The following is a 20177-nucleotide window of genomic DNA, read 5'->3' on the forward strand; positions in this document are numbered from 1 at the left end:
TTATGAGCACTCAAAGCTGAATGGCAACATTCTTTATTTTATTTATATATCATAGTTAAGTTAAAACATTTTCCAAGTAACTATGCAAACAGTGAAAGCCTTGCACAACAAAGTAAAAATAAACATTTAAAAATTAAAATTAATGGTCAAAAAAATCTAACATTTAAACTAAAACCTATCTGCTTCTGACTTAGGATGTAAAATCAAGTATTGTTTCTGAATTTTTAGTCCAAACTGCAATGTTCAGTGCCCTTAGAAGCAATAGCTCTATCCCAAGTGTATCTTCAAGCACTGAAAAGAATTAACAAATAATCCATCTGTTAGTTCTCAGAAAGGTTTCCTCCCACTTTAGCTTGAATTTAGAAGATGTTATCACAATTACATGTCCAAGGGAGCCATTAATGAACAATTACATGTCCAAGGGAGAAGAATTAAATGCATCCAGTAATTGTCAAGATAAAGAAATCATCATGAGACCTAGAGCAGCAGCTTCCAAACACAATGTGCAAACATTTGTGAAGTATTTAATCACAGCAGCAAATACAGTTGCATTACATTTTACAGATTTCTCTTAAAACATTTCCCATTCACCGAAAAGGCAAATATAATGCATTTTTTTCTTTTTAATGTTTAAAGAAACATTAACACACATTTTTTTCTAAGTTGCTAAAATTCCAACACAACAAGCTTATCATTAATGCATTTTCTTTTATGAGTATACTACACACTTTCTCACCATAATAGAATATAAAATAAAAGAGTAAGTCATAAGTTAAAGATACTGGCACATATGAAATGTTTCAGTATGGTGCAGAAAAGTGTTAAGGAGATGAAGGAAATAAGTGGATGGTTAGTATAATCAGAAGAATATTTCAGAATGAGATATAATACATGAAAGTTAGACCTCTCAACAGTCCAACTTTTGTAGAACATCCCTGATTTTGTCTGATATTTTATCTCTGCCCCTTGTAAAATTTTTGATTTTATAGTAAATCACAGAGGACTGTATTCAGTCAATATTGCCAGACATTAGAGTTTCATAGTTTATATTGCTCAGAAAATGCATTCTTATGCAAAACCCATTGTTCTAGTAACTTTTTCAGTGAACTAGAATTCTTCTTCCGGCTTTTCCCAGTTAGGGGTCGCCACAGAGGATCACCTGTCTGCTCATGATTGGCAGTGGAGTTTTACACTGTTGAGTTGTCAGTCCAACCTTCCACGGAAGGCACACACACACACACACACACACACACACACACACACACACACACACTCACACCAATTTTGAGTCTCCAATCCACCTACTGCATGTCTTTGGGATATGGGAGGAAACTGGTGCACCCGGAGGAAACCCACATGACCACAGGGAGGACATGCAGACTCTGCACAAAAGACACCCCAGTTGAGGATCGAACCAAAGAACCTGTTGCTGTGAGGTGGCAATGCTAACCGCTGCACCACCACGGCCACCCTTTTGGTGAACTAGAATAATTTTTAGAAACTGTCCCTGATATTGGGCCTTTATTTCCCAATAATTTTTGGCTTTGCCCAGAATTCTAGAGCAAAGAGGATTATAAGTAGGAATGTTGTGAAAATAATGTAACACGGAGATGCGTGTTTAGCTAGGAGGGTAAACAGGACAGATCCATATCTCTCAATTGTCGAAAGTGTTGCAAAATGTCCAGATTTCTGCCTCATATTTTTTGGTCTGTTCCTCATAAAATTTGTGGTTTTCAGACAAATCATTGAGGACTGAAGTCACTTAATAATAACATATATTTGAGTTTCAGTCTTCTTGATAGCCTTCAGAAAATGCATGCTAACTCAAATGTTATTATTCTAGCAACTTTCTAAGTTTATAAAAGCAGCATTTAAAATGTCCCCCCATTGTTTTTTGCCTTTTCCAGATTTCTTGTATTCAGAGATTGAGAGGTATGGGCAGATGTCATGTGGGACAGTGGGCGAAGTAGACTCCACCTTTTGTAGAGAAGGCAAACTATAGCATGCATAAAAGAGCAGAGCCTAAGAAGTGAATGACAATCATAGAATGTATAAGTGAGTAATGTCTGTACTGAGAAGAAAGACAGAAGAGTGTCAGTTTTATGCCATTGTCCACAGACAGTTTTCCTTAACCCTCTATGCAATGCAGTCATTAAATTTAATGGAGTACATAATAATGGAGTACATAATTTTATAAAATGATAGCAGCTAGACTAGTGTATACTAATTGTTTTATGATATTCTTATTTGAAGCTGTTCTAAGTAATCTATGTTGAAATATGTTTACAACTCAGAAAATGCATTGAAAAAACTGTCCATTTCCCAGAAAAAAAATGCCAGGATTAAATCAAACAGCAAATGTTCAGCAACTAGGTCACCTAGCAATAAACTGCAAAAGTGCTTTCAGTGACTCACTGCATTAAAACCTCTGACTTCAGGTGCCCAGTTTAGCATTATGCAGACTAATTAGCACATATTTTGGCAAGCTGAATGGTCTGGTAGATTGCATAGCTAGAAAATATTACATTTTCAGTTAAAACGGTGAATGGCCATGTGCAGTTCACCAGATGGTAAGTTTGTGACAAAAAAAATACCTTTGCAGTATTCTTGTACTGCAGTTGTCTCTTGTGTGTCTGCTCTGAACTTAAAAAAAAAACAATATGCTACAGATTTCTGGGCTAAAAGGAAAATGGCTCTGTTTAAGACACAGCTCAAAGCCTAGCTGTACAATGACACTTTTGTGATCAAGAGGCAGTGACAGCAGCAAAGACTGCTACAGGTCCTGGGTTCAAGGCCCAGCTAGAGGCCTACATTTCCTTTTCATATGGCATGATGGGACAGCAAATAAGTCATTCAGCAATACTCAGTACTGCTCAAGATGTGTCTAAATGCTGTTGTGAAGGAAAGTTCACTTTCCAGCCTGACACAGCCAAATAACAACTAATCAATATCCAGACATTCCTTTTGTGGTACCTGATAATAATCAGCTATTACAGGTTCATCACTGTGAAGAAAACTATACAGAAATTTCTCAGAGTGAGGTCAAATCCTTGTTGGGGAGGGGATGCACCTGATCACCCGGGAAGCTTGGCAAGCAGTGTCATATTTACTGTAGTTCTTACAGAATATTTAGCATTTTTTTGTAAGTAAGAAGCAAGTAACACTCTTACTAGCACTTCAGTAGATGTGGCCCACTGCATAATATAGAATAGTATTAAATACAGAAAATATATCCTTGTAGTAAAATAATTTTTAAAAAATGAGTTCCTAATGCCTATCCAAATATATAGAATGTATAGCTTTCTGTAATCTGGAGGAATGACTGAATTTGTTATATAACCTAATGGTTTTCCTACATTCTAGTGAGAGTAGCTCATTTCAGTGTCTTTATAGTGGTTTCTTTTCACTGTGGTTTATGAAAATGGTATTGTCTTTTATTGTGAGAGCTGAGAATGGAGGCTTTCACCTTTGCAACTAATGCACAGTCATGGAGTTGGTATATACATAAAAATGGGTATTTGAAGAAGCAAAGCCCTCCCCCAACCCCCCATCTGAGGGATCAGGGACAATCCTGGCCCTCTCCATAAAAAATATATCTATTTGTCTATCTCTCTTTCTTCCCTTTCTCTTTCTCTCTCTCTGTCTCTCTCTCTCTCTCTATATATATATATTTATATATTACTGTTTTCAAGTTATAATGTTTGCTTTAAAAGTAACATGAAACTTGACTTATTGGAGGGTAACTTGATCAAACACAGTTAAACTTGAGCCTAGTATGTACAGCCAGTATTCCACGAGTAAAGCTATTACTAAGGACTAGTTATATTATAACATGTTAAAAAAACAGTAAATGACATGTTATATATGCAAGTTGTCCTGGTTTATGAGAAAGTGTTCCTAAACTGGCTGCATTAATTTGTATCTTTTCTATATGCAATGTAATATTTTTCAGTCTGCAGTAATACCATAACAACGGGGACAAAATAAATCACTAAAAATGAATTTAATTCAAAGAAAATCTGATTTACTGTCATGACTGTAATTTTATTAATGGTTTTGATTAAACCAATATTTTTTCCACTTTGCTGTTATTGCAGGATAAAATTGGCTGGAGGAACGTGACCCGACTTCTGCTGCTTGCTACAGATGATGGGTTTCATATGGCTGGAGATGGAAAGCTGGCAGCAATATTAACACCAAATGATGGATTGTGTCACCTGGATAATAATGGCCTGTATACTAAAAGTGCAGTGCTTGTAAGTAATTCCAGAAAAATGACATTAGAATTCTGGTGATCAGTACTATGATTCACTAATGGAAATTCAATTTTGGGAAAATAATAATGCACATGCTAAATAAAGGGAAAAGTTAGCAGTAAAAGATTAAAATGACCTCTTCAAAACAAAAATCAAAACAAGTCATCACTTGTGGATGCAAGGTGTAAAACTAGGCATTGTGTATCAATTTTGACTGTGGTTCAAGTGCATTATAAAGCTGAGGTGTTCATCTTCATTACATTACAGAATAGACTAATCAAGCCAGTTCTTCTAACAAAAAAATACATTAAGGATTATACTGTTGGTGATTTGGGTTTGAAATTTGACTTTGATTACCAGAAAAGCCTGCCTAAGAAGATGGTTGCAAATGGCCAATGACTTGATCTTTTATATTATGGAGGTGATGTGAAACCTTTCTGCTCTGACGATGTCCACTAGTAGATGCAAAGTAATTGTAACTGCCAAGGTTTTGTATGTTGTATCAGTGCTTAAGAAGAATAGATGTTGAAAGGTTGGCTGCTGTAGTACAGATCAGCACTCTATTTGGCATCGACCCCTGATGGGGACAGCCGAAAAAAGATGATGATATATATGTATATATATATATATATATATATATATATATATATATATATATATATATATATATATATATATATATATATATAGTACATAAGAGTTTGTCTTTGTAGATAAAATATCTGTCATCTCATGCTCCAATTAAAGTCTGATTCCAGGGCTATGGCTGACCTAGACCTTCCAGCTCAAAAACACATGACAGCTCTGGACTCCCTTGAGTGGTGAGTAGATAGGAGAAGGGAGTGAAAAGCCAGATGTTTGTGGATATACTGGAAGATAGCATTGTAGTTAATGGTTTGACTGTGGAAAAAATATTCAAATTGTCCTGCTTTGCAGCCTATTGCTGTCAGTGAAACTCCAGCTTAAGCTGAAACCGTGTACAATAAGACAATAAGACATGCAGCATAGTGACGCAAAATGTCATCTTATATATGAGATTCTAATACTTTTTCTTATTTGGTAGCTTAAGAAAAGAAGTACTATTACTGACAGTGGATATGATGTCATTTATATTCAGTTAATCCACAACATGAGAACAGGGAAATGTTCAGGGGTTTGTTGGCTTCCCAGACAAGTTACTCAAATAAAGAAGATGCTGTTCTTTGTGCATTAATATAGCTAGTGTTATGACATATTTGCATCTTTGAGTCCGGCATCTTTAATCAAAAAATAAGAGTGGTGATGACAGGCACTGTGGCACTATCCTTTGCCACTGCAGTGATGTTTGAATAAAAAATCTCCAAGGTGTGGAAAAGAGATGAATTTAGCAATATCAGTTTTCACACATGCTTTATAGATGATTTGTTTTTCATGTGGGAAGGAGATGAAGAAAAGTTAAAAGGATTTTATCTTCATTATTAAACATAAGTCAACATTCTTACATTTTTCAGTAACAATTGTTAAAAATGAGATTGCGAACCTCAGTATCAAAATTTATCTGAGTTCTGTTAGTGATGATTTTACTTTGATCATCCGTAGACAGCCTGAGTTCATATGCTTCTATTTAATCTCAGACAGTTGTCTTCTATGGTACACGAAGAATAATAAAAATAAAAAAAAAAATCAAGCAGCTTAGCCGTCTAGGCTTACAATAGAGGTTCATTTTCTCATTCAGGAATTAGATATGCTGGCTATTTTGAAGATAAGATTAGAAGTTAGGAATAAAAATCCTAGCTTTCAAGGTAAGATTAAAGAAAAGTATTGTACAGCAAAAGTGGTTGACTGTAGCATGGATGTGCATCACATAATAGCTATAATTAAAAGCAACTGAAAGTTTTTAGAATGTAACCCTGATCTAATTAAAACCATAGGAAAGCAGCCAACTTTTGTCATTAGCAATAGTGTGGATTTAAAAATGGTGTTAGAACGCAGATCTGCTAGCAAGGAAGAAAATATGTCCAATATAGGAGGCAGGTACAAATGTGGTCCTTGCTGGATCTGTGCATTTATCTGCGAAGGTCCACCTGTTTATTTGAACCATAAGAATAATTCATTTTTTTGATTTCTTGGTTTAATTGTAACTCTACATTTATGGTATACATTGCTACCTGTCTAAGCTGTGACAGTTTTATGTATGCAATTACAAATGGGAACAGAAAATGCGTTATTTGGACATTAAGGATAACTTAGTAATTGTTTTGAGATTTTTTTTTAATTTATGTTTTAAATGAGACAGGAGATGAGGGTACTATAGTCCACTCCATGAGAAAAAGAAGTATGAATAGAAACCAAGGCTCAATTCTGGACAACCAGCTGAAGTGAATAACCACATAAGTATTAAATGTTTGTTAAAATTAAAGAAGATTATGTTCCTTTTGTTATCCTTGTTTCTGTGCTCCTAGATGCATACAACCATGTGCAGTCAAAAGAAAGGTTTTAAGAAACAATGTTATTAAACACTAGGACCAATCTAAATAGTTAGGAAATGAGTCATGTTGACTAAGATCTTTTGTTATAAGTAGTGGCTCTCACGTAATTTGGTTCATTCTGAAAATCTCTTGGTTATAGTGAACATGATAGAGCTTAATAAAAAATAGTTTTCATATCATGCTTGCTCAAGAGGGGATTTTATTTAATTGTAAATGGCAGTCAGTGAACTGTAACAGAGAGCTATTACAGCTCTCTTGTACAGTTTAGCAAAAGAACAAAAGTGTTTGATACGGCAAATGACTGGTATTAATATACATAAGAGCTCTAGGCCGAAGACCTTTTTTGGTCCTCAGTTCTGACAGGAATGTATTCCTTTCATTCTCAAGTTCTTAAACAGGAATTTTTTCTTGTTGGTTCTTCACAGTGGAGTGTTTCAAATGAGACATTATCCAGGGTACCACTCAACCTTGTTACAGCTTCAACTACTACATTTCATGAACATTGTTCAAATTTGCAAGAAGATGGAAAAAGTGACATGCTACTTTACAAAGGCCACCGCACTGAATAAATCTGTTTTGGACCATGAAATAGGTGGAATGGGAGTATTGGATAGTACAAAAAAATGAAAGCAAGCAGTGGCTACTACACAGGGGTAGCATGATAGGTAAGGATGGGTGTGAGGAAAATGAGGTAGGATAAAAACTGTTTTTGTGGGTCAGGTGTCCAGTTTCCTTTCTTATTTTTAAGACTGGAATCTGGAGAAGGTTGTATGGAAAGATGAAGATGTGATAAGAAGTTGAGGTTCAGTAACAGAGTTAGACACACAAGCATGCAACATACACAAAGACTGACCAGGGTGTTGCTGGCACCCTGAGGAAAGGAGAGGACAGCAGTGACAGGGACATGCACACAAGGGAAGGAAAATAGTGATGAGGAGAAATTGACAACAAACAGGGGAGGCATTAACATACAAGGGAGGAGAACAATAGAAATGGGAGTAAGGTAGATACACTCTAATATCACACTACCTGTGTGATACCCTGGAGAGGTCAGACAGTGCCATGACTACCTTCCCTACTGGGCCCTCCCTGAGATGTTGATGGCAAAGTCAACCAGTGATGCTACTATATCAACAAGGGAAACCTTTCTTGGTGGCTGATGCAGACTTTCAGCTGCTGGTTTAACATCTCTTCCACCAACTCCATCACTTCCCCTGTGTGTGACAAAACCACTACCCCTAGCAATAACATCACAGGGAACAATGGTACACACAGTTCGGGAAGTACCACTAGGGCAGGACAGGTTGCCAACTGGCTGTCCCCAGCTGAAGTCACTGAGAAGGCAGTTTGGGATGAAAGTTGGGTAGATGCAGGGAGTAGCTTAGCTTAAAGGACTTTGGCCTTACTCCCATAGCAGCTGTTGTACAAAATTGCAAAAATGGATAGACATAAATACGACAATTTGTATAAAATAAGGATAATTACTAATGAAAGGAGGGAAGAAAAAAAGAATTGTATAACATCAGTGTAATTAATCTGTGAAACACATGTACTAATGGAATAATACAAATACACAGCTCCCCATGCTGTATAAAGCTACAAATCTGAATAACTCCTGACTGTATGATATAAAGGCTGCTATTCTATGATGTGATATCTTAACATGGTGGGCACAAATTCTTATCCTGATATTTGTAGTGGTAGCTATGTGAACTGTGACTATAACAATACAGTGTGTACTACAGATACATATACACACACACATACACACACACACACACACACACACACACACACACACACACACACACACACACACACACACATTTGGGCTCTTACCAGTAGCACAGAGGCCATGTCTCTATTGACAATACAGGTACTTACAATACATTTCAGGTTCCCTTATTCTAACCTCTTTTTCCATCTATCTAAGATGGACAGAATGGTGCCTCTTCAGGTCACTCTAGTGATGCCTTGCTATACTCACTAAAGCAGAATATGTCAGTAGCACCATACATCACTCTGCCAAGACCGTATGTATCAGGCATCCACTTTTAGTGAGGACCCTTATAGGAATCCCCAAGCAGATACTCCTGGTCGTCTTTATGCAACAAATATAGGAAAATCTTCATTTCCTTGCTGTATCACTGGGGTACCCTGATACATACCCAATGCCATTAGAAGCCATGTCCATTTGATAGGTCTCATTCTAGACAAATATGACTGGAATCTAGAGGTCATGCCCATTACTGTTTTCAGCATGTGTCATTCAGCACAGAGCAGCTTAGTAGTAAGATATCTGGCAGTGTGTCCATAATGAATGGAGGAAAATGTTGGTGTGTTATGGTGGTACAAAGGTGTGAAAAATGACATTACATTTGTGTACTACATGGATCATACCTGGGTTTGAGAGCAAATTTGCTCTTTAATGTCTCCATTAGCTATAAAAGTAACATATTTTGCATGTCCCTGCCCATGCATGCTCAGCACTCCGCAGGTGCTCATGTGACTGCATATGACAGAAAGGGCCTCTTAGCATGACTAGGCACACTGGAGCAATTTGGTTCAATAACATTCATTATTGCCTCATTAGCATAACTACCACACTTGAAGTCATGAATTTATGACAGAAGCAACATTTCTTTTTTGTGAGGTAAGCCAGAACTTTCTACTTTTTCACATAGCTGCACTGCCTTCACAAGGTACTTTTTTGTAAAACCACTGATGCAATATGCTGTATGAAAGTGAATAACACCTTTTATAAGCTACTACTGTATTCACATGTAGTCATGTCAGGTGCATTACTCAATAGGGGATTACCTAGGGTCAAACAACTGAAAGTGAATGAGCAATTCAGAATTAAAGTTCTACAGCATGAATTCTGGGAGCAAAGTGAACTGTCATTGTAGAAGTTAAGTCCAAAAAATAAAAGACAGGTGTCAGGTGTTTCTGCTGTTGTTGTGAGTCTGCATACAAGTTGTTGTAAAAGCTGCAGTACTGGTAGGCCATGATTGGTGAAATTGCAGTCCTGCAATAATTCATGTATATATGTTCTAATGCCAGTGTATGAGGAAAGTTTTCCTTGGGGGGGGGATACACTTTTGTAAAACAGCATTATGTATCATAGCTGAAGGTAAACAGTGGAATAGTTGCTATTCTGCCTTGCCATTAACCCATTAAGCTGCTTACCTAACAGCTTAGGCCATGGCTACAATTTGGCTCCTAGAAAACAACAAAGTCTAATTTCTTCTCATCTTCTCTTTGTCGATGATTTAAAACGGTATAGCTCATCAGATGAGGAACTGAAAGCAGAGTTGCAGGTTGTCAAAACTTTTTCAGACAATACTGGAATGTCATTTGGTCTTGATAAATGGGCAAAAGCAACCTTTAAAAAACGAAAACTGCAGCACATCAAGCAGGAATGGAAATCAAACCAGAAGTGGATAAAAACCAGGCAGCAACTGAATGCGCCAAAAAACAAGGTGAAGGAACAGATGAGAAGGCAAGAAATGTGAAAAAAAACATAAATATAGTTGCAAGTATGGAAAACTTCTGGAAGAGCCTGATGTTGATGCAGAACGAATGCCGGAATGGTTAAAGAGAGGCAAATTCAAACCAAGAAATGAAAGGTTAATATTGGCAGCCCAAGATAGTGGGCTACGTACACGCTGGTTTCCAAAGTCCATTGAACATGTGGGAGAAACAGACATGTGTAGATTATGTAAAACTGAACTGGAAACAGTCACACACCTTGTTGCTGGCTGCGATGCACTAATGACAGAGGGACTGTATACTGAAAGGCATAATAATGTGGCGAGACTGTTACACTGGAGATTGTGCAAACAATATGTTATCGAAATGGCTGAAAAACACTGGAAACATGAGTCACAATGAACCATAGAAAATGATGAAGTTCATATCACATGGGAACACCCAATACCAACAGTTCAAAAGATAGATGCTAGAAAACCGGATATAGTGGTCCAAGAAAAGAATACAAAAGCAGCATTGATTATTGAAATCGCCACACCCAGTGACTGCAGTGTCTTGTGTACAGAGAGACAAAGTCATAAAATACCCGGATCTGCAGGTAGAAGTGAGAGTCATGAGGAAGAAAGATACCCAGACAGTTCCAGTAGTAGTAGGAGCAATGTCTCTTATAAAAAGAATTTACAATCGTATTTAGAAATATTATCAATGTTATCAATTCATGTAACACCATACGAATTGCAGAAGAAGTCATTACTGGGCACATTGTGGGTGCTGCGAAGATCACTTTTGGCTGACATCAAAGAGTGAAACAATAACAATTTCATGAACTTTAATTGCACTTTGACTTAGGAATGGGGTCCATTTCTGTCATGGTATTAGAAGCCCAAAAGAGAGAAATTAGAAATGATGGAAGAGATATATCAAAGCTTGATATATGTAGCCTGACTGTTCACCACTAGCTGCATTACAGATTGTTATGTAATACCCACATAAAGAGTGCAATGACCCCACTTTGGGCAGCAACATCCACATCGAACACAAAACACACAATGCATTTTTGTGGCTGCTTTGCTGCAACATGCAGCTGCAGTAATAAAATAGCTACCAGTGGTTGATGTACGCTTATTGTGCTAGCAGGTAGTGTGCTCTTGTACAGATTATGTTCCTTTTGTTATCCTTGTTTCTGTGCTCCTAGATGCATACAACCCTGTGCAGTCAAAAGAATGCCTTAGGCAAAGTCAGCCATAGTCAATCATTGCATACATGATACTTGAATGAGAGATTTTGTTGGATGCCCCTGCTTGTTGTTGTCAAGTGCAGCCTGGACATGCCATGTACAGTGACTACCTATTCACTATTTGGTGGAACACCAAAACAAAGCTATGTGAATAGTGACTATGGTTATGCAGTTTGTATATAGATATATATATATATATATATATATATATATATATATATATATATATAGATATATTAAGAAAAAAAAAAATATATATATATATATATATATATATATATATATATACACACTGTAGATACATATATATATATACATATATATATATATATATATATATATGTATAATATATATATATATATATATATATATATATATATATATATGTATATATATATATATATATATATATATATATAGATATATAAATATATAGTTCCCTTTTAGGCTGAAATCTAGAAATGCATATGGTCGAGATCATATGCTCGAAATTTCAGAAGCTCGACCTTCTGAATGGGGATCGGCATACAGCGCAGAATGGGAGATTTCCCTTTTTGCACTGTAGTGCGATCTCAGAGTTGGAATAAATAAGTAGCGGGGGTGTGGGGTACAGGGGGGCTTGCCCCCCTGCCGAAACATTGTTTTGTTGTTGTTTTTTTTTTTCCCCCTTTCAGAAGGTTGAGCTTCTGAAATATGAGCATATGGCTTTGGTCATATGTATTTCGAGATTTCAGCCATTTGACCTTCTGAAGGGGAACCATAGATATATATATATATATATATATATAAAAAACTACACACATATATATATATGGATCTACCTGACTAGATCGACACGTCATAACACCGACAAAGCGCCAGAAGATCGACAAGGCAGAAGACCGACGGAGGAAGACACCGACGCTGAGAACACTGAGATGGGGAAAGGATGTGTAAGTATGTGGTAGTGACGGCCGTTAGGGTGCGAGTAAGGTAAGTGTGCGATGTTGACGGTCTGTAGGGATAGGGGTGGGATAAGTGAGTTAGGGTTAGGGCGCGGGTTAGGTAAGTGTGCGATGTTGACGGTCTGTAGGGATAGGGGTGGGATAAGTGAGTTAGGGTTAGGGCGCGGGTTAGGTAAGGGTGCAGTAGTGATATTTTTTGGGTTAGGGGCGGGTTAAGTGAGTTAGGGTTAGGGCGCGGGTTAGGTGAGTGTGCGATAGTGACGGACCTTAGGGTTAGGGTTTCGGTTAGGGTTGTAGATAGTTGTGTATATAAGGGTTAGTGTTCTTTGTAAGGATTTTGGTGTGCTTGTGTTGTGTGTGTGGGTTTTGGACAGGGGATTTGTTTTGTTTGTTGTTATGATGTGTCGAGTGTATGTGGTGTCGTGTTTGTGAACTGTCGATTATGTGGTGTCAGTGAAGTAGTTGTTGTTTTGAACTGTCGATGTAGTCAGGTAGAGTCTCATATATATATATATATATATATATATATATATATATATATATATATATATATATATATATATATTTAGCTATGCCTGCATATGTATCTACAGTCTCTCCCTCTCTCTCTCTCTCTCTATATATATATATATATATATATATATATATATATATATATATATATATATATATATATATATATATATACAATTTTTTTTTTTTTTTTTTTGCAGGCTTCTAATAGCAGTACAGAGCCCAGTACAGCATATGATTTTATCTGTTGTAAAATGTATTGATGTATGTATCTTTTCATAAGAGCCAAAGCTGTCTCTTCTGTCCTCCTCAAACAATGGGTATAGCAGATGCAATTGGATCTACGGCCTGCAAACAAACTTAGGCTGCAAGGCTGAAGTTCCTTTCTTCCCCATAATGCACTGCAAAGTCTAACTGCCCCAGATTTTGTTTGTTGTGCTAAACAACAGACATGCTCTTCAAGGCTCAGCTCATTTATGCCAGATAAATAAAAAAATTCTATCCTTTTTGGACAGATTATTGTACTCCCTTTTGGATATTATCTCTGACTGCTCTGTGTCTACTGGCTATAGTGTTTTCAACAGAGCCATCTCCTCCCAAGATCTGGTTGCCAACTCTTCCCCTAGACAGGCATGAGCACTGATCCTCTAAACCACATTCAGTGGTTTCTTCATGTCAGTGCAGCCATCTAGGAGAATTTTTGAGGCAGTTCTCAATAGGATGATGAGGATGTTTTTGATGGCCCAGATGCAGTTGGGAGTTCTAACTTCTTCTCCCACTGCAAGGGGGGGTGAGACCTTGCCTATCTACTCCAAAGGTTATTTCTTCTTCTCCACTCTGCTTGTCAGATCCTGCAACTTTGGATCTGAGTGTTTCCTACGTGGACCCCCTGCTGGAGTTGATGACCTGTGTGACATTGACTCTCACAATTTCTTTTACCCATTCAACTCTGGTCACTTTGGGTATGGATGCATTCCAGAACTGAGAGGTTAGCATCGGGCTTGATTGGGATTGACTGCAAGGGTTACACAGCCTTTACTGTTTCTTGGGGAATTAGCCCACAACAGCTCTGCTCTAGCATGCTCCACCTCAGGTCATAGCACGGCAGGGTTCTGGTAGTGGATTCTGTTGGGTTCTTCAGACCCTAAGAGGTCTTCCTGATAACCTGCTTTAACCTTGGCATTCAATGCTTTTGAGAAGATGACCCATGCATTCTCTGATTCAGGTCAAACCTCTGCAGTTTCTAGTTCTTTGGTACTTCATCGTCATTTATCCCTGAGGCAGCTAGCACCAACCTGCCTTGAGATAACCAAGCTAGAGGGTTTCCCAGTTGCTTCTAAGTCTCTCTCAGGTTTTTCCCTCCATGGAGGAGCATGATATGCACAAATTTAAAAGGAGGCATATGGATTCCCTCCATGAATCCTTTATTAAATGCACCAATCTCAATGAAAGAGATGGGTCCTCCAGATCTCTCTTAGAAAATGCCGCCTTTGGTGAGTTCCAGGAATTACTCAGACAGAGTGGAAGGCTGGTCCTTCAGTGTCCATTCTACTGAAGAGTAGATGCTTCCAGAGCCCTTTGGTTCAGGCCCATCTACATAGTACTCCCCCTTGGACAGTTTGGTCAACTTGGTATCCCTATGGATGTGGAAGGGACCAGACATGATAGAACCCATCCCTTACAAGTCATACAAAATTTCAGTGTCTCTGATGGATAGAGCACACTGTATTAAGGGGCCTGTACTGGATGTCATTGTGGTGATGGGACCCACTAAAAAGGAACTCTCTGAGGAAGGAAAGGAACTCTCCAAGGAAAGTGCTTCTGTTCAGACATCACAGAGAGTCTAGAGAGCCTGGACAGATTTGAGTAGCTTGTCTTATGCTTCAGTGACTTTTAACTTGTGAGTGCTGAGCTACATAATTCATTTCACCAGATTGAAAAGAGATTTGGCAAAGGAGCTGTCAAAATCCCTGACAGGTACCACAATGGTGGAATCTCATATGACAGTGTAATCACAGCTGGTGACCATGAAGTTTCTTATTAACATGTCAGTGAATCTCTTATCCAGTTCAGAGGATGGTACAGCCAGAGAAGCAGGTAAAGATGTTCTGGTACTTCACTGACTGTCTCATCATAGCCACCACAAGAGAGTCACTAATTCATGCAAGAGACTCCTAACTCCACTTCTATGCTTCCTTAAGAATTACAGTACATTTCCAAAAGTCGAAACTGGAACCAGTTCTCAGTTCATAGGTGGCAATCTGGACACCAGCATGCAGATAACCAGACTTCCTCTGTTCAGAGGATCATTGTTACATCTTAAAGCTTCAGAAGTATTACACTATCAGAGCCCTCGGATGTATCTGATTCTACATGAGAGTTATCCAATGGATCCTATCCAGCTAATGGTCCATGGAATATCACCCAATACATCATCCCATCAGGCTCACCAAGATCTGCAGCAACATATCTCCTGGTGACTAATTTCCCCACGGTCCACCTTGGGATGTTCCTTTGTGATATCCCCTCCAAGGGCCATTGTGACTACAGATGCTTCTTCTCTGGGATGGTGCATTTTTAAGTGAGGACACTTGAAGGAACCTGGTCTCACACTGAGGCTAACCTTCATATCAATTTCCTGGTGATATGGGCAGCCCTCCTTGCATTGCAGACCTTTCAATATTGCCTCCTCAAGGATGTGATATCAGTAAATATGTCTATGGTCTGGTACATCAACAAGCAAGGCAGAACCTGGTCATATCCTTATGTTAAAAGGTGATAAAAGTGTGGCAGTCGGTAATGTCTCCCAGTGCTTTCTTCTTGCAGTGCACATCCCAGGCAAGTGAAATATCAAAGCAGACAAAATGAACAGGTAATGTTTTCTGCTACATGAGTGCTCTTTCCATCCATCAGTGGCACTGAAGAAAATCAGCTGCTGGGGTCATCCCTGATGCAATCTGTTTGCAATGATCAATACCAAGTGCAGCAGTTTCTTCATGTTGATCTGTCAGGAGGGACAGTACCTGAGGGATGCTGTAGTTTTTACTTATCCCCTGGTACTGGTTTATGCTTACCCCAACCCTGCCAAGCCAGTTCATGGTCCCAGTGGGGCCCTAGACAGGCTAATAGATTAGGCCCCCCCCTCCAAATCAGCCCCCCCCCCCAGCAGCACCCCCCTAGCTGCTCCAGTATCCCATTACTTGGCTATTTCTCTCCCCACTTAACATAAACTCCCTTCAAACCATTCAGTGGGCACTCTATTTTCTTTTTAGTTTTACAATGATCAGAGATATCTAAAACTTTTATTTTAAATTTTATAGCTCAAACATTGATAGCCATTTGCTAAACAAATGAATATAGTCTCACAATGAAAACACACCTAGCAGAAACAATAAGCTTCTCTGCACTTGATACTCATACTTATTGAAATGACATTGAAACCCATATCCAAAGAAAATGTACCTGGCCAGTGGCAGATTAAATTTACCTTTGGGCTGTTTTCAAACCATAGGCTCCTTGCACACATTTTTTGGACTATACATACATGCACATGTTCTTTGATGAGCCATCCTGACTGTATTAAATTATATTCCTTGCATAATACAGCACCGCTTGTTAGAGTATGTTTTAACTTTGCAGGTTTGAACATTTTTCCAATAAGCAATGAATCAAAATGTATTAACAAATAAGGACAACTACCCATTACAGAACATTTCAACCATAAAAGGCCACTCAAACTTCTGTTATTGCAATCCACCAATATCAGTCAATACAGACAATCTCTACAGAAGTAAAAGTCATCTGAATAACTGCACATTAAAGAGCTCTATAACTAAGAAGAGGGTGCTGCTGCCAAACAACTTTACATTTCAATGTTTACTTATTTATTTATTTATTTGACATTTGTTAACCGAGATAGTCCAACTGGGTCAACAGTACCCTTTTTCAGTGGAGTCCCAGGGAAGAAAAGCTCTACATTTAGACATTAAGGTACACATTTATACATTGTTCCACAAAAGACATAGATTAGATATTTAAAACACATTATTTTATTAAGACATTACATAGCAAATTTACAACACAGTGTTTGTTAAGACATTACATAATACATTACAAATGGGATAAAGTTAAAATGTCTAACTGTTTAAAGATTTAATTAAAACATTAGCAAGGTACAAATTCAGTGCCTGCTGCCCTTGAATAATAAACTGCTCATGTTACATTTTAGATAAATTGGTGAGCTGATAATATTGCAATAAGGAATGGTTGTCAAAACGGTTCATAGTTACTAGGCATCATCCAAAGGAGAGCACACTCAAGAGTGTCGCACTCCTATCTCCCGTTAAAGAAGGTACTGCAGATGTAACTGATGTGGGACACACAACCTTCTACACCAAAGGCAATTATGCTACCTATTGTGCTACTACCACTCCTTTTAACATTTCTAGCACAATCACTGATGATGGCCATTTGTTAAACAAAACAGTTTCACATTGAAAACAGACTTACCATGAGCAACAGTAAACTTCTCTTCCCTTGAAACTCAACATTGCTTGACAATGCACAGAAACTCAAAATTTCTTGAAAATGCACAGAAACCTAACTCAACATTCTCTGAAAATGCAATAGAACTCAACAGTCCTTGCTGATGATAGTTTGGCAGTTGGTGTAGAGGATTTAGACTCTAGGGCCCTGTATTGAAGGTTCAGGTTTTGAACCTGAAAGAGTTAACAACCTACCAATTTTAACTGAGGCATTAAACACACACTCTCACGCACAAAGTAACCTATTTTAGGAATGGCTGATCCAGTTCTTTGCATTCAGTTGGTACAGGTTCTTAAATCTCACAGCCATTTTCAGTTTGAATGTGTGTGCGTACATCATACTAAAGATAAATGTACATACACTGCTAAGGACACATTCCTTAAAGAAGACATATAATGCACACAGAGTGTTCTTAAAGAAAAAAATGTAAGTTTTTGTGGCAGACTCCATGACCATTGGGCCCCATTCCCTGGCTAGTGGCCCCCCAAGCCAGTGAGTCCTAGGTGACCACCTAGGTCGCCTAGTCTGGCTCTGGTTCTGCCCCCTCCCGGAGTCAATTTTCTTCAGAAAGCAGCCTGATACAGGCAAAAGTAATTCTCATTGCCTCCTTTTGGCCTTTTCTCAAGTTTAGCTTCCTATTCTTTGGCCTCACCTTGTGTAATTACCGTGGGTTCTGGATACCCTTCTGGATCTGATCTCTTACCCCTCCAGTAAGCCTCACCCAGACATCAAATCCCTCAATCTGATCATTTGGTTTCTTCACTTACAATGGTGACCAGAAATCCCAGGCTTTATTTCAGAGTTGTGCAGATTCTCACTTCCTCTGAAAAACTGCACTTGGAAGACCTATAGAAGTAAATGGAAGAGAGTCACTATTTGTGAGAGTCTACAATTCCCTTTACTGTCAATATTGAATTTCTTGGCAGATATCTTCCATTTTGGAGGCTAGTTATTCCATGACTAAAGTGAAATTATACACCATTTCTAACTTTCATATGGCAAAGCAGTATGCTTCCATTGCTTCCCTGAAAATGTAAAAAAAAATATTCTTAAGTGGTACCTTTGTTTTGCAATGTCTGCTGATGTACCTGTACCTCCTTGAGATATCACTATCTTGCTACAGAGTCTTGCAAAGGTTCTGTTTGAGCCATCAGCTTCAGAAAATCTGAATTCCTCCCTTAGAAAACATAGAGGATTATGATTGGGTCAATGTTCATAGGTGTTTACTAGGCTAACAACTACAAGGGCCTTTTTAAACCTAGACATGCATCCCAAACCTATGACAAGTTCTGGTATACTTGAAAAGTGTAAGCCAGGACTTGGGATATGAAATATTTACAAGCAGGAGCCTGGAGAGCAACCATTTTCAGGCTGCCTTTCTCCATAGAGACAGAGGTGTGAATCCTGGAATGAATTTCCTGTTCTCCATTCAATCGTCCAAGTTACACTTGAATTGGGTTATAGAGGAACTCTCCTCTCATAATAGGGAGCCTGTTCCAGAGAAGAGGTAGTCTCTGGGATACATACCTGTCTTTCCAGCAGATCCTATTTATATCACAGGCAAGGCCAGAGTCTTCAGGATGGGTAATTCTGGTGCTGCTTGTTTTGTGGATATGCAGGAGGACCATCAGGGTGATGCCAGGCATAGAATCTCCCCTCAGCAGCCTGTAGGAGACAGAATACAGGGATAGGGTGTTGAGGTGTTCTGCCAGATTCATAGGTTCATAGGTAGGTACTAGGCTGTTGGCCCTGGGGCCTATATAAGCCTAGCCAAAAAGGTTTCCTGGCTTTTGCCACCCAAGAAAATTATTTTCCTGTGCTCCTGTCAAGCAGTGCTGCAGAAGTGATCCCCAGGGTGAATTTTCTATTTCCCATCCAGTTGTCAAGGTTTTTCTTAAAGAGGGCCAATGAGGAGCTTTGCTTGACATGAATGGGTAGTTTAGGGCTGCCACCTTTTCAAATGGCCAAAGTGGGACATTTTTGGTACAAACATCAAATTTTACAGGCCGACACATACCCATAGCCAGTACAAAGGCTAGAACTTAACTTTTTTGCCTAAATAAAAGCTTATTCTTGTAGCATTTTAGTTGCTTATTCTGTTTCTTATAACATTTAGGTATTTCAGATACAGAATAACTGTTTTATGCAACTGTTACATAAAATATAGGAAATAATTTTGTCCTAAAATCTCAGGACATTTGCCATTTTTACAATTTTTTGTCAGGACACAACTGCCCAAAGAGGGACTGTCCCTCGCAAAGTAGGACAGGTGGTAACTCTGGGGTAGTTTGTTCCAGAGTATGGGAAGTCTCTGGGACAGGAATCTACCCCTCTAGCATGTTTTGTTTATTGCGGTGACAAGGTTTAGGTCCCTGGAGCGTGTGGTTCAGAGAGATTGAGATTTCTTTAAGTGTAGCATGTCCAAAATCTCTGGGTTTGACATAGCTTTGTATGTTAGGCAGAGATCACCTCTGAGTAGGCGATATGTGACAGAGTAGAGCTGGAGTTTTTTGAGACGGTCTGCATATGGCATATGTTTGAGGCTGGTAATCCTCTTAGTGAGGTATTTCTGTGGCCTTTCCAATTGTTGTAGATGTCTTGTGAGATACATGCCAAATGATGCATTGTACTCTATAATGGGTCTGATGAGGGATGAGTAAAGAGGAACAATGACCTTCTTTTTTCTAGAGGAGAACCTGTTTGTAATGAGGTGTGCCACGT

At 38.5% G+C, this 20177-nt stretch overlaps 1 protein-coding gene across 3 annotated transcripts in view; it reads left to right on the forward strand.

Annotated features, from left to right (window-relative positions):
* The window catches only part of LOC122804910 (integrin beta-2-like), a 1273642-nt gene that overhangs the window by 804937 nt on the left and 448528 nt on the right, over positions 1-20177 (forward strand). For all 3 annotated transcript variants that reach the window (XM_044075119.1, XM_044075120.1, XM_044075118.1), the window contains exon 7: positions 4098-4256. In XM_044075119.1, coding sequence (XP_043931054.1) covers positions 4098-4256 — 159 coding nt within the window. The remainder of the gene's footprint in view (positions 1-4097; positions 4257-20177) is intronic.

The sequence above is a fragment of the Protopterus annectens genome, chromosome 6.part0 (genome assembly GCF_019279795.1).
Source record: "Protopterus annectens isolate FY-2018-M chromosome 6.part0, PAN1.0, whole genome shotgun sequence".
In the NCBI taxonomy this organism is placed as follows: Eukaryota; Metazoa; Chordata; order Ceratodontiformes; family Protopteridae; genus Protopterus; species Protopterus annectens.